This window comes from Monodon monoceros, unplaced genomic scaffold (genome assembly GCF_005190385.1).
Source record: "Monodon monoceros isolate NGI ecotype Baffin Bay Population unplaced genomic scaffold, NGI_Narwhal_1 Super_Scaffold_16, whole genome shotgun sequence".
Classification (NCBI taxonomy): Eukaryota; Metazoa; Chordata; class Mammalia; order Artiodactyla; family Monodontidae; genus Monodon; species Monodon monoceros.
Genome location: NW_021703772.1, coordinates 108,030,267 through 108,045,977, shown reverse-complemented (window position 1 = coordinate 108,045,977; position 15,711 = coordinate 108,030,267). Strand labels below are relative to the sequence as shown.

General features: G+C 50.9%; 1 protein-coding gene across 1 annotated transcript in view; it reads left to right on the top strand.

Annotated features, from left to right (window-relative positions):
• Window positions 1-6,985: 6,985 nt before the first annotated feature.
• LIMS2 (LIM zinc finger domain containing 2) overlaps window positions 6,986-15,711 on the top strand; it is a 36,024-nt gene continuing 27,298 nt past the window's right edge. Inside the window, exon 1 of the mRNA XM_029225147.1 lies at window positions 6,986-7,137. Coding sequence (XP_029080980.1) covers window positions 7,127-7,137 — 11 coding nt within the window. The 5' untranslated portion in view covers window positions 6,986-7,126. The remainder of the gene's footprint in view (window positions 7,138-15,711) is intronic.

The window sequence follows — 15,711 nt, the reverse complement described above, 5'->3', positions numbered from 1 at the left end:
CTGGTCAAAGTTACTGTGCCTTGGCGGGGCTGGGGGTGTTCCCAGACCTGCTTCTCCCGGGGCAAATCTCAGGCTAGTGAACAGCTATAAAAGTCCGGCATATGTAAGATGACTTTGAGCATTAATTGCATTTCCAAACAGATTCCATTTTTCAAAGAATACTTTCCATCAAGATTTCCTCGAATGATAGATTCCCTTGGGTGTAGACTCTTTCAGTTCTACAAATTCACTTCAGGAATTGATGTGTTGAGTAAAATGATATTTGAGATGCTTTCAGCAACAGGAGTATGATATGTACTCTACAATTAGGCAGCTCATCATACATGTATAAAACTGACCAAGAATGTTTAAAACAATGTTCATTCAACAAATATTTACTGAGCAGCTTCTCTGAGTAGAGAGAGCCCCGTCCTTGGTCCAGGGGGTAGAGCAGTGAACAGGGCAGGAGTCTGTTCTTGGAGAGTTTACATTCCGGTGTCTAGCATATTTATAGCATGATGGCAAGTCATTTTAAACAACACGTCAATACAGTATAACATCACTGGTTCCAGCAAATTGCTGAGTGCCTGCTCTAGATCTAGCTGGCCCTCTTGGGTGCTATGTTGTGTAAAAGTTCAACAGTTCCAACCTCGAGGGGTGTAGCGTCTGATTGAAAAACGAAAACCAGTCATCCTCGTGAAAGTGGTGCACACGAATGCCGGCCCACCCCTAGCCAGCAGCACAAATCCAGGGAGATCCCGGAGCAGCATTTACGTACTACGCAGTGTGACTGATGCCCAGAGCTGGACGACTGGGGCCGCCCTGCTAAGTGCCCATCAGTGTGGCCATCTGCCGTGAAGAAACAGAGCATGGAATTGCAAACGCAAAAGGAGCACAAAATAACTCTGCAGGTAGATCACCAAATAACTCTGCCCAAGTGAGACTGGAACAAAGGTGTCGTCAGCACCCATCTTGGATGGTGCAACTCAATTTTTCTTCTTTCTTCTTTCTTTCTACTTCTGGACATTTCCCAATACAATGAAAATTTTATAGCAGAAGATTATAATTGATTTGACATAAATCATCTTGAGACTTTCCTTCTTGGGGAAACAGTAACTGGCAGGGAGGTGTCTTAGTAAGCGGTCTTGGGTTATTCCATGTGGTTGCAGGTTCTCTCTTCTTGTGCCCTTGTCGGGGGGTGGCTTTGGCCTGCGTACCTGTTCTAAGCATCAGGCTTCCCAGGGGCTCATGAAGCCAGTTTAGTGAATGCTCAGTTTAGCAGGGGCGGCTGCACCTCTGCTGGCCCCTCTGAATTCAGAGGACAGCTGTCGCTCCATTTGTTCTGCAGCCCTGGCTCCCGGCCGGCAGGGAATAGGCTTTCAATGGCCCGCCCAGCAGGCACCTCCCCAGGGAGGCGGGCCCTTCCTTCCTGGGCTTCCTCCATCTTCTCCCCATCCCAGAAGTGCCTCCTGCCCCAGCGCCAGCTCCAGCCCAGCCTCCTGTCCAGGGAGAGATGGGACTGAAATGCCTGGGTACCCCGTGGTGACTGGACACTCCCAGGGGCTGCCCAGGCCTTCTCCACGTGGCCACGCCGGGAGGGCCAGGCAGCTGCTCTTCCCCAGAGAAGTGGCGGGCGGTGCTCGGGTATGGAAGCAGCAGGACGAGGCCGGGTGGCGACTCAGCCCTCTGAGGTAGAGACGCTGTGTGGTGCCCAGCGAGTGGTGCTTTTTGCTCTTGAGATGTGCGTGGGGCCCTGTTCCTGGCTCTCCCTGCCATTCCCTTTATGCCTTCTAAGTGGTCACGCTAATGTCGCTGATGGGGAAAGGGACCAGCGCTTGGGGGGGAATGCCCGGCTTACCTTGGCCGGATGCTGGGCCTCCTGCTGGGCAGGCCAAGGATGGACAGGCTGCGGGTGGGCGTGGGCACAGCCGATCTTTATTCTGCACACGGGTTGGAGATGCTCTGATGGGGAGGTTGGCGGTTGGTCGTCCTCGTGGAAAAGGGAAAGTGAAACAGACCTCGGCGCATTGAAGAAAGGTGCTTTTAGAAGCAGGGAGAGGCTGGGGACCCTGCAGGTGAAGAACTCTGTGGTCACTGTGCACAGGTGGTTTCTTGTTGGGTGACGGAGGCCATGATGTTTGAGGTGCAAAAATGTGGCATTGCTGAATGCCTGCTGGGGGCTGTTCTCTGGCCACTCTTGTTCCAAACTCGGGAGTCAAGTCCGTCCCAGAGCCAAGGTAAGAGTGAAATGCATTTTTCTTTTCAAAGTTCAAGGCAGGCAGTCTCTGGAAAGGCCGCCGAGCCATGAGTGGTGAAGCTCCTTGGCTCAGCAACACCCCTGAGTAAACCAGACTCTGAAGAAGGGTCCTGTGTTCTCCTTACCCTGAAGAAGGGCTCTGGGTCTCTCTGTTTGTTCTACAAGTGTTGCAAGAATTAGTGGGTTACGATTCCACCAGCTTATTTCACTGAGCGCTGCGTGGTCCAAGAAGTAAGGACGTTTTGTGCTGGTCAGACGGTGTGTTCTGAGGGCATGCTCACATTTTAAAATGGAAAAGTGTATTTGTCAAAATGACAAATGTTCTGGTGTCTGTGGGTGTGCTGCCCGCTATTCATTTCTCAGCCTGGGAAGCCTGGGCTGGGGAGAGGTTCCGGCTGGAACAGCCCAGGTGCTTCCCTGGCCCTCCCCAGGGATTCTCGCAGGCCACTTCTGGAACGAACTTTACACTCGAAAGAGCTGGCTAATTTGAGTAATGTATTCCTACCCTACGAGGACCAGTGCTTGATCACCCCCAACACCCTGAGAGGGAAATGCCCAGACCAGACACAGGGGGAGAGACCCCTGGGGCCCTCACATCACATGGGCCGTGACACCCGTCCTGCCTGCTGGGAAGGCCCATGGCAGGAGAGACCCTGAGACCTCCTTCTCTATCCCATTGCCACATGGGGGAAGGGCCTTGGCTCTAGAGAGGCCACTCGAGGCACCTGGAGACCCCCAGTTCCCACTGTCCTCAGCCTACTGATGAGGCCATGCTGGTTGAGGGAGGCCCAACCCCTCCTTTGGCCCCCATGACCCCCAGCCCCCCACCATGGGACCCCTGGGCACAGGGCTAGCTCAGGTGTGGTGCTGGGCTGGAGTGGGGAGTGAGAGGGTGGTTGGGCGGGGCAGCCAGGGAAACCCCTGGGAAGGGGGTGCTTACAGATGCCCAGAAGGTGTGGAGCCTGCGCCCGGGGGGGGGGGACCCCAGGCCTCCCTTCTAGGACAGCTCCCGTGTCGCTCCACTGCTTGCTTTGTGGCTCAGCCTTGCCTGTCTCAAAGCCCCATCTGTCCTGCTCTGAATCGGCACATTAAGTGGGTGATTCACGCCTCACTTCTGAGCGTCATCAGGGGCTCCCTCCCTGTCAAACCCCAGCCTACGAACTGCACCCTTTCCCCCTCCCTCCCTCCCACGTCTCTGCTCCCCTAGAGCAGGATTTCTCCAAGCAGTTATAACGTTCTCTGTCACCTCCATTCTCCCCCTAGGGTGCTGCATGCCCCACTGCAGGGGAGCACCGTCTGCATGGCCACAGTGAGGAGTGCTCCTAGGGGTGGGGCGCTGCAGGGTCCCACCGCACCCCTCCAGCTGGACTCAGGTCCCCTCACACGCACGGGCCTGCTCTTGACACCAAACCCAGGTCCCTCCCTGTCCTGCAACCGGAGCAGTTTGCACATGGGAGCAGTCATACCCTCCGGGCTTCTGTGATACCTCACCCCTCTCCTCCTCACTCCCTGGTCCCCTGACCTCTCACCCTTGGAGGGCTCCTGGCTCAGCACAGACACCTTCAGTGACCTCATGAGCCCCAGGGTTGAAACTCCATCTGCACCAAACCTTCCACATCTTTGCAGAGATGGGACCTCTCTGAGCTCCAGGTTCACAGTGCCCACTCCCCCACTACCTTCCCTGGGATGTGCAACCGTGTGTTTATGGTTTCCTTTGCTGTGCAAAAGCTTTTAAGTTTCATTAGGTCCCATTTGTTTAATTTTGTTTTTATTTCCATTTCTCTAGGAGGTGGGTCAAAAAGGATCTTGCTGTGATTTATGTCACAGAGTGTTCTGCCTATGTTTTCCCCTAAGAGTTTGATAGTGTCTGGCCTTACATTTAGGTCTTTAATCCATTTTGAGTTTATTTTTGTGTATGGTGTTAGGGAGTGTTCTAATTTCATTCTTTTACATGTAGCTGTCCAGTTTTCCCAGCACCATTTATTGAAGAGGCTGTCCTTTCTCCACTGTATATTCTTGCCTCCTTTATCAAAGATAAGGTGACCATATGTGTGTGGGTTTATCTCTGGGCTTGCTATCCTGTTCCACTGCTCTATATTTCTGTTTTTGTGCCAGTAACATACTGTCTTGATTACTGTAGCTTTGTAGTATAGTCTGAAGTCAGGGAGCCTGATTCCTCCAGCTCTGTTTTTCTTTCTCAAGAGTAAATGCACACATCTTAACTGTACATTTCATGATTTTTGACAAAAGCATACACTTGTGTGACCCAAGCCCCTATTAAGATATAGAACATTATCATCACCCCCAAAAGTTTCTTCATGTTCTTTTCCAGCCAATCCTTGCCTCCCACATACACCCTGAGGCAGCCACCATCCTGACTTTTTTCCACCACTGTCTAGTTTTTCTGCTGTAGAGCTTGCCATAAATGGAGCAGGAGCTCTTCTGCATAAGGCTTCTTTCACTCAGAGTCATGTCTGGAGATTCATCCACGTTGGTGTCAGTGTTGTGTCCGTCCTTGCTTAGACTCCGCCCCTGCACTCTGGCCCTACCTTCTCCCTTATTCCCCATGCCCCGCCCTCCCTCTCTCCAGACCACCTTCTTTCTGACCTCAGGGCAGCAAAAAACCAAAACCAAAAAAAAACAGCACTTGTTGTTTTTACTGCCAACTCTTTTCCTCATTCAAGCGTCACCTCCATTTGCCCCTCCACTCTAAAGCAGCCCCGCACACTGCCTTTTCTTTGCAGCACTTGTCCCTGTCTAAAATCATGTTTATTTGTTTACAGTCTCTCCCCACCCCCAGCTAAACTCAGTGAGAGCTTGGTCCAGGGCCTCTTGTTCACAGCTGTACCCCTGGTGCTGATATACCATGAATAGTCTTGAATGAAGGGGTGATGAGTGAGTGAACATCTGAATAACCACTGCCAGGCAACTGCCTGCTCTTTCTTGCAAATCTGACCTGTAGCTGCACTGTAGGGGGCTGGCCCACGACTCCTGGAGGCTCCACATCTCCAGTGGGGCTGAACGATGCCGCAGTCGTCGCCCAGCTCTTGCCGAGTTTGCCCCTGGCACAGGGAAGAGGCGCTCTGGATGAGTGAGCAGCAGAGGGCTCTGGTTTGGCCACAGGCAGATAGTCTCCTGCTCAGCAACAGTACAAAGGGAGGCTGGAAGGCTGGAGGGCAGGCATGGGATCCCCTACAGGTAGGCAGCAGGTCCCTTTGGTGTTTTGCCGTCTACTTTTCATCCCCTTTGGTTCCCACAGGACCCCAGTATTCGCTTAAGCATCCAGTCCATTTCTGGTGCACGGCCCGCAGCACACTTGCTTCTCTGTGTTCGCAGTTATGGAAAGCATTTGTCTCTCAACAGGCAGACGATCCAAGAAATCATCCACATTTTACACTTAACCATCAAATTACAGTTAATCAGAATCAGCTAAGACACGTCCGCAAAAAGAACAACTGCAAACCACACTAGTTTCAAGATATCAGCTACTTAGGAGCAGGTGCCTTTTCCAAGCTTATTCTGCAGATATAAGGCTGCACGGTAGTATCAATTCATCTTTCTGAATTCCCCTGTTTATTCATAGGTTGCTATTTTGCATGGCCATTTCTAGATAGTCTTTGTTACCAAGAAGTAACGCGTGACGTTCAGTCGGGTTAATAGACCAGGCTGCTCAGTTCTGCCCGCCCCCCCCCCCACGCCCCCCGACGGTGTCATTTGGGCCTCCCCCCACCCCGCCCCCCGACGGTGTCATTTGGGCCGTCTCCAATTATGAGCTACACTCCACAGCCCCGCTAGAAATATCGGCCTTTAGGCACAGTGAGGTTTTTGTTTTGTTTGTTTGTTTAATACTTTTCTCAGAATAGATTCCCTAAATGGTTTTATATCGCCAGGTCACTTTAATGGCTCTTCAGCTTACCTATAGCGAGCGCTTCATCATAGGCAGGAGGAGTAGTACCTGGCCCTCCTCCCCAACTTCGGCGTTTGGTCTGTCTTTACAAAGTACCTTCTGCTGGGTTAGGGGGCTGCTCACAGACTTGGATGAGATGGTAATTTCCTGGGGAGGGCACTAGGTAATCTCCTGGCCTGGCATCTAAGGATGCAGAACCTGGCTCCTGACTCCGAGGGGCGCCCCTCGACCTTGACCTCCCTGGAGGCGAGACTGCGTGGACTGGGAGTCCCCAGTGCCCCGGGAGGGAGTCGGTGCCCAGAAACATCCGTCTGCGGAATTAAAGCGCGAAGGTGACCCCCTTTCCTGCCCGGGGCCGCAGCGGGGACTCCGGGCTTGGGGGCCAGCGGGGAGGGAGGTGGTCTCAGCACCGCCGCTCTCTCCCCCGTCCTCCCACCCGCTGCGTGTGTTCGCGTTCCAGGGCGGCCCGGGACAGCGGAGGGGGAGCGCCGGGTGGGGCGCCCCGGCGGGGCGAGGGGGGCTCGCTCGCGTTTATTATAACTTCTCTCCCTTTTAAAGGAAAGCTATGCCCGGAATCCGGGAGGTGGCGGGCGAAGCCGGCTGGGAGGACGTGACCCACGCCCGCCGCAGGCCGAGCTCGGGTGTCCCCCGAGACAAGGCGGCGCGGGTGGCGCGGCGCCCCCCCCCCCCCGCCAGCGCTCCAGCGTTGGGCTCCCAGCGCCTCGCCCGCCCCCGCCCACACCTCGTGGGCGGGGCGCCTCCCCCCCCCCCCCGCCCCAGCTCTCCGGCCGCGGCCCCCACCTCCCGCTCGGGTGGCTGGGCCGGGCCGGGCTGGGCTGGGCTGGGCGGCGGGCGGAGCGGCTCCCGGCCTTTTTTGGGCGTCTCCTCGCTCCGCGCGGACCTGCGGGAGGGCGCTCGGCGGGCGGCGGCGGCGGAGGCTCTGGGGGTCCCGAGGCGGTCCCGGTTCGGCGCGCTCGGCCACCATGACGGGAAGGTAACTGCCCCCGGGCGGAGGGCGCCGCTGGCCAGGGAGGGGGGCTGCGCGACAGGACCCCCCCGCCCGCCCGGAGCCCTTCCCGCACGCCGGCCTCGCGCGTCCCCTCCACCTCGGCCGCTCCCGGGCGGCAGCGCCGGTCAGGTCAGCGGCCCCTGTCCCGCGCGTCCCGCCCTCCCGCCGGCCCCGGGCAGCGGCAGGTGAAGGGCCTGTTCCGTCCCCCGCACCGCCTGCCCCGCACTACTGGGCCGTGAGCCCCGCCCCCTCCGGAGAACCGGGGCTCAGGGCTCCGAGGGGCGGGGACTTGCTCAAGGTCACAACCAACTAAAGGGCAAGGCGTCAAAACCTAGGCTGTCGGCTTCTACCAGCTTTCCTGTGTGATCCTGTGAGGCCTCACCTCTGGAGGCTTCTGTAAGCCAGGAATGGTTAAAATGGTAAAAGGTCTGTCTGGGGGCCTGGCCAGAACTGCTCGCAAACAAAGGCTGCGCGGGGATAGGCTGGGGGCAGGAAACTCCCCCAGGCCTGGCCCAGGTTCTGCTCTCATACCCCTTGTGACCATTTCACAGATGGGGTGACTGAGGCCACAGAGCCCGAGTGACTCACCAGGCCAGTCACATGTCCACCAGTTCCTGGCCAGTGTTGGCCTCTGCGGCCCTTTCTGGAACGTGGCTGGGTACAAGTGCATGACTCACGGCTGGGTGGGAGGGGCTGGTCTCTGAGGTCCGGGCGCCCCCTTCCAGCCAATCCCTGGGAGGAGGATGCTCTTCTTCACCACCCCTTGAATTCGGCGGAAGGGTGGAGGGCACCCTGTGGCTTTGCTGGGGAAAGGGGCTTGGAGAGGCAGTGTCCAGGAATGGGGAGCAGCCACTCGGGACAGGGTGGTGGACCCAAACCTAGGTGATGTGCAGGGCGGTCACCCAGCCTGCAGGGGCACATTGATCGCTATTAAGGCTGTGGCCCCGAGTCTTAGGGCAGCCCCAGAAACCAGCACGGATCCTGTCACCTGGGGAGTCCTGTGCTTCATATGCGATTTGCTGCCCACTTCCCAGACCTCCTGTCCCGACCCAAGTCTGTGGACAAAGCCAGCTTCCAGCGCTCACCCCTCCTAGTGCGCTCGTGTCCTCCGGTCCCTCGCAGGGCGCCCCAGCGGCTGCCTCGCTCCACACCCTCAGAGCTTCCGGGGAAAAGAAGGGAGAGAGAAGGACAGGGACGGAATCAGGAGCAGCGACAGATGGGTGGTGGGGTGGGGGTGGGATGCGTGGCAGGTGATTCTCCAGGCGCAGAAGAGATCGTAGGGCAGAGCCGCAGGGTGCCAGCTTCTGTAGCAGCTTCTGCCCAGATTCCCCGGGTGGGCGTTGAGGCAGAAACCCGGACGCACCTCTGTTCCCTCAGCAGGAGTCCTCTCAACCCTGAGTCCCGGGTGTCTTCCAGGGTGAGGGGGCCGTCGGGTCAGCCAGACGCAGCCCGGCAGGAGAAGCTGGGAAGGCAGGGTGGGGGTGGGGGTGGGGGAGCAGAGGCCAGCCTGCCCCAGCTGCTGCCTGGCTCCAGCGCGCTCCCTGAGCCTGAAAGATGCTGGTCGTCAAGTGACACAGGGATCAGAGTGAGCCTTGGAAAACACTGAGTCGGGTTTTTCCTTGTGAAAGTAAAACTGCTCATCTTAGAGAGTTTGGAAAAACCCAGAAACAAAAAAGGTAACAGAAACATTAGAAGAAAGAAAGGAAACACCAGCAGTTCCACTCCTCAGAAATGCCCTCAGGAACATTTTGGTGGCTTTCTTCTTTTCTTGTGGTGTATTCTCGTGCTCATTTGTTTTTCACAAGCTGTGAGTGGTCTGTGAGCACAGTGTTCCACCCTCCTTTGAAGTTTGCCTACCACATGCGGCGTCCATGCCCGGGCTGCCTAGCCTCCCCTCCCCACACAGGCATAGGGGCCAGGCTGGCAGAGCAATGGACATTCAATCTTTGGGGTGGGCGAGGTTTTTCCTGTCCCAGAAGCTGTGAAGTTTCATTTTCATGCCACCATGCCCTCCACATGTCCACTGCCCCCACGAGATGCCAGGGCAGTTCTCACACCTGGATGCTGGTTCTCCGCACATCATCCCTTGCTGCCCAGACCAGGCTGACCTTTGGAAATGACCCTGTCCTTGTACACCTCATGCACCTTCTGGGGCTTTCCCTGCCAACGGCGTAAAGTCCCAGCCTTCCGTGGGACTGGAGCAGATGAGACCGGAGGGAGGGCAGTGGGGAGACACTGAAGTGACCTGGGGTGACATGCATGACCAGGCATGTCACCCCATGCCTGGGGCTGCTGAGGAAGAGATGGGGAAGGAGACTGGCCAGGAGGCAAGAAACGGGAGAGCCTCTGCTTGGCAGCCATGGGGCTGGAGAAGAATAGACGGACTCAGGGGACCTGGGGGGGTGAGTCTGGACCCAGGATGGATCCAGGAAGAGGATGCCCAGTTTGTGGTGGCAGGTGTGGGAGTGGACACAGAGCTAGTTTGGGCCATGAAGCATTCGAAGAGCTGTGGTGAGTCTAGGGGCAAACCCTGAGACTGGACATGAGGGCCTGCAGCCCAGGAGAGGGCTGAGCTAGGGCGGAAGAGTGAATGAGGCCTGGAACGTGGGCGTGGTTGCTTAGGGAGCAGCTGTGCTATGGGAAGAGGCTCAGCCCCAGCTGCAGCCCTGGGGACTCTGGACCTTAAAAACACCGCATCTTTGTCCCAGCTGAAGGGGCCTTTGGCATCACCGGTTTTCAAGCCCGGGTGGGTTACGTCCCCTACCCAGGGACCTGGCCTGGCAGCAGCTCTCTTCCAGAGGGAGCCTGGGACGTGGTGCTCGCAGCAGTGTGACTCAGTGGCTTGGCCTACCCACCAAGTCCCACCCACTGCATGACCGGCATCCGCAGAGGCTGCCAGATCTCAGCTGGGTCCCACGCTCCGTACGGTGCAGAGGGGGGCTGCTAGAGCCCTCTCACACATACCAGCCTCCCCCGACCCCGATGTGCTCCCAGCTGTTCCCCACCCTCCTCAGGAATACGCCCAGTGACCCCCTCAGCAGAGGAACCTGCCGAGGTGCAGCTAGGGTGGCAGCCAGAGCCCTCAGGACAGCACATGGGGCTGTGGCGGAGGCAAGGGTTTAAGCACAGTGGGAAGTGGGTGACTCGGGATGTGCAGCTGAGGCCTGAGCCCCAGGCTGGGCCCCGCCCATGGCCCCTCACCGCCTCCCTTTTCCTCTGCTTCTAGTGTAGACTCCCCTCTCTGGCTGGCCTGACCTGTAGTGTGTGCCCAGTTCCGTGCTATAACAACACCTCTACCTGGGCTCACTTCAAGCTACCCACGTGATGTGAAGCAGTTCACGAAATTCCTGAAAACTGAGCAGTCAGCAGTGTGATCTGGCCCAGGGTGGCCCGGGCACACCGCTGTGGAGAGGCACCAGGCGTTCCCTGCACAGCGGCTGGCCCGCCTCTCCAGCGACACTGCTGCTCCCCGCTCCCACCTACGACGCGCACATTCTCACTTAAACCTTCCTGGGGGCTTCATTTCTAGGTGGGGAGCGGGGCAGAGGGAGGTCCCTGAACTGTGCTCCTTGCTCTGTTTATTCAGATCTTCTGAATTTCTGATGATGTCTATTTACTCGAATTTCCCGTGAGGCAAGAAGGTTGGGATACACCACTCATCATCTCAGGCATGCCAAAGGATCTGGGCGAGTCGTCTTCGGCCCCCCAGTGAGGTTGGCTCTGGCGGAGAGGCTGTTTGTGGTGGTGTCGCTGGCTCCCCTGGGGGTGGCACTAACCACTGAGCCGGAGAGGCAGCGCCATCTCGTGCCTTGCTGGCGGCTGCCCTGGCCCTTGTCTCTGCCCTAGTAAGTGACATAGTTGCATTCATCGCTACGTGTGTGCTGCTTAAACATTTGAGATAGGAATCCCATGCTATGAAATTCACTGTTTCAGAGTGTACAGGTCAGTGGCTTTTAGTACATTCACCACGTTATGCAACCATCACTACTAATTCCAGAACATTTTCATCACTCCCAAAAGAAAACCATTTGCAGCCAATTCCCCCCGCCCCAACCCCAGCCCTTGGCAATTCCTAGTTTGCTTTCCGTCTCTACAGATTTGCCTGTTCTGGACGTTTCATATAGATGGAACCATACATTAGGTCACTTTTTTTTTTTTTTTTTTGCCTGGCTTCTTTCATGTAGCATCATGTTTTCAAGGTTCATTTATGTTGTCATATGAATCAGTACTTTGTTCCTTTTTTTAGCCAAATATTCCCTTATATGGATATACCACATTTTGTCTATATGTTCATCTGTGGTGGACATTTGGATTGTTTCCACTTTTGGCTCTTACGAATAATGCTGCTGTGAACATCCCTATATATATTTTCTACTTTCTGGAGCATACACCTAGGAGTGGAATTGCTGAGTCACATAGTAACTCAGTGTTAAACTTTTTGAGGAATTGCCAAGCTGTTTTCCAAGTAACAGCACAATTTTTACATTCCCACCAGGAATGTGTGAGGGTTCCAGTTCTCCACGCCCTAATTATTACATCATTTCCTGCATTAGTAGGTGTAAAGTGGTATCGCATTATAGTTTTGACTTTTATTTCCCTAGTGACTTGTGATGTTGGACACCTTTTCAGGTGCTTATTGGCCACTTGTATATCTTCTTTGGAGAAACGTCTACTCAAATTCTGTACCCATTTTAAAATTGGATTCTTTTTATTGTTGGGTTGTAAGAGTTCTTTTTGTATTCTGGATATTAGACACTCGTCAGATATATGATTTGCAAATACTTTCTGCTGTGGATTGTCTTTTAACTTTCCTGAAAGTGTCCTTCAATGCACAAAAGTTTAAATTTTGATGAAGTCCTATTTACCTATTTAATTTTGATTGCTTGAGTTTTTGGTTTCATATCTAGGAAACTGTTACCTAATCAATGGAGATTTATACCTATTTTTTTTCTAGGAGTTCTTTAGTGTTAACTCCAATATTTCAGTTTTCAATCCACTATGAGTCAGTTTTTATTTATTTTTTATTTTTTATGAGTCAGTTTGTATATATGACCTGAAGTAGAGGTTTAAAATCATTCTTTTTCATGTGGTTATTAAGTGGTTCTAGCATCATATGTTGACAAGACTATTCTTTCCTCAATGAATTGTCTTGGCAGGCTTGTCAAAAATCAATTGACCCTGGATGTGTGGGATTATTTCTGAATTCTCAGTCCGATTCCACTGATGTATGTGTTTATCCTTATGCTAGTACCATACTGTTTTGATTACTGTAACTCTGTAGTAAGTTATGAAATTGGGAAATGTGAGTCCTCTGACTTTGTTCTTTTTCAAGTTGTTTTGAACAACTATTCTGAGTCCCTTGCATTTATTTCCATATGAATTTTAGGATTAGTTTGCCCATTTCTGTAAAAAAGGCAGTTGGAATTTTGATATGGATTGTGTTGAATCCATAGGTCATTTGGGGGGAAAGGTATTGCTATCTTAACAATGTTAGGTTTTCTAATCCATGAACATGAGATGTCTTTCCATTTATTTAGGTCTTCTTTATTTCTTTCAACAACGTTGCAGAGTTATCAGTGTATAAGGCTTACACTTCTTTGGTTAAATTTATTTCTAAGTATTTTTTTCTTATTTATTTATTTATTTTTGGCTGCATTGGGCCTTCGTTGCTGCGCACGGGCTTTCTCTAGTTGCAGCAAGCGGGGGCTACTCTTCGTTGCAGTGCGTGGGCTTCTCATTGTGGTGGCTTCTCTTGTTGCAGAGCACGGGCTCTAGGTGCACAGGCTTCAGTAGTTGTGGTTTGCGGGCTCTAGAGCACAGGCTCAGTAGTTGTGGTGCATGGACTTAGTTGCTCCACACATGTGGGATCTTCCTGGCCCAGGGCTGGAACCTGTGTCCCCTGCATCGGCAGGCAGATTCTTAACCACTGTGCCACCAGGGAAGCCCCGTATTTTTTCTTTTTGATGCTATTAAAAATGGAATTGTTTTATTAATTTTATATTCAGATTGCTCATTGCTAGTGACTTTTTGTATATTGTTCTTTTATCCTGCAACCTTGCTGAATTAATTTACTAGCTGTAATAGGTGTGTGTGTGTGTGTGTGTGTGTGTGTGTCAGGGGGGAGTTCTTTAGGGTTTTCTATATATAAGAAAATGTGATACACAATTAGGGATAGTTTTACTCCTTCTTTCCAATCTGGATGCCTTTCATTTTCATTTCCTGCCTAGTTGTCTTTGCTAGAACCTCCAGTGCAATGTTGAAAATAAATGAGAAGGCTGGATATCTTGTCTTGTTCTTGACCTTAGAGGGAAACCTTTCAGTCTTTTACAATTAAGTATGATGTTAGCTGTGGTTTTTTTGCAGTTTGAAGAAATCCCCTTCTATTCCTAGATCCTTGAGTTTTGTTTTGTTTCGTTTTGTTTTAATCATGAAAGGTGTTGGATTTTGTCAAGTGTGTTTTCTGCATTCACTGAGATGATCATGTGGTGTTTTCCCTTTATTCTACTGATATGATGTATTGTATCAATTTTTTAATGTTAAAACAACCTTATCTTCCTGAGATAAATCCCATTTGGTCATGTTGTATAATACTTGTTACAGGCTTCTAGATTCAGTTTTGTTGAGGACATCTGTATTCATAAGGGATATCGATCTGTAGTTTTCTTGTGATGTCATTGTCTGGTGTTGGTATTAGGGCAATACTGGCCTCACCGAGTTAGGGTGTTCCCTCTTGGTTGATTTTTGGGAAGATTTTTGTGAAGGACTGGTGTTAATTCTACTTAAACATTTGATAAAATTCGCTAATAAAACCATCTGGTCCTGGGGTCCTCTTTGTGGGAAGTTTCTTTTTCTTTCTTTTTTTTTAATTACTAACCTATCCCCTGTACTTGTTACTGGTCTATTTGGATTTTCTGTTTCTTCTTGAGTCAGTTTGGGTAATTTATATCTTTCTAGGAATTTGTCCATTTCAACTAGGTTATTTAATTTGTTGGCATATGATTGTGCATAGTATTTCCTTACAATCCTTTAAATTTCTCTAAGTTCAGTCCCTTGTTTCATTCTGAATTTTAGTCATTTGAATGTTCTCTTTTTTTCTTGGTCAGACTAGATAAAGATTTGTTAAGTTTTGATGATCTTACCAATGAACCAACTTTTGGTTTCATAGATTTTCTCTATTTTTTTCTAGTTTCTATCTGATTTATTTCTGCTCTAATCCTTATTATTTCCTCCTTTTGCTTCCTTTGAGTTTAGTTTACTAATCTGTTTGTAGTTCCTTAAAATGGGAGGTTAACTTATTGATTTGAGATTTTTTTACTGTAGATATTTAGGGTTATAAATTGAGCACCACTTGAGCTTCATCCAATAAATTTTGGTCTGTTGTGTTTTCATTTCATTCATTCCAAAGTATTTCCTGAATTCCCTTGTGTTTTCTTCTTTGGTTCATTGGTTCTTTAGGAGTATGTTGTTTAATTTCCACATACTTGTGAATTTACTAACTTTCCTTTTATGATTGATTTTAATTTTATTCTGCTGTGGCCTGAGAATATGCTTCTTATGATCTCAATCATTTTAAATTTATTGAGGCTTGTTTTTTTTTTTTTTTTTTTTTTGTGGTACGCGGGCCTCTCACTGTTGTGGCCTCTCCCATTGCGGAGCACAGGCTCCGGATGCGCAGGTTCAGCGGCCACGGCTCACGGGCCCAGCCGTTCCGCGGCACGTGGGATCTTCCCGGACCGGGGCACGAACCCATGTCCCCTGCATCAGCAGGTGGACTCTTAACCACTGCGCCACCAGGGAAGCCCTGAGGCTTGTTTTATGTCCTAATATATGGTCTGTCCTGGAGAATGTTCCATGTGTCCTTAAGAAGAATGTATATTCTGCTATTGTTGGGTGGAGTGTTCTATAGATGTCTTTTAGGCCTAGTTGGCTTATAGTGTTGTTTATGTCTTCTATATCCTTGCTTAGCTTCTATATAATGGTCTATCCATTATTGACAGTGGAGTATTGAAGTCTCTAGCTATTATTTTTAAATTATCTATTTTTCTCTCAATTCTCTCAATTTTTGCTTCAGGTATTTTGGGGCTTTGTTGTTAGGTGCATATGTTTATACTTGTTATTTCTTCTTTATGGATTAACTCTTTTATCATCATAAAATCTCCTTCTTTGCTCTTGTAACAATTTTTGCCTTGAAGTCTATTTTGTCTGATAGTGTAGCCACTCCAGTTCTCTTTTGTTTGCTGTTTGAATGGTATATCTTTTCCATTCTTTTATTTTCAGCTTTTTGTGTTTTTGAATGTAAAGTGAACCTCTTGTAGAAAGCATATAGTTGGATCACATTTAAAATATCCATTTAAAAAAGTTCAAAAAACTTTTAATTGGAAAGTTTAATCCATTTGTATGTAATGTAATTACTGATAACTGGGGTTTACATCTGCCACTTTCCTATTTTTTTCTATTTGTCTTACATCTTTTTTGTTTCTTAATTCCTACACCATTGCCTTCTTTTGTGTTAAATTATTTCATTATGCAGTCATCTTTAAACCAGATGGGAAAAAAAGG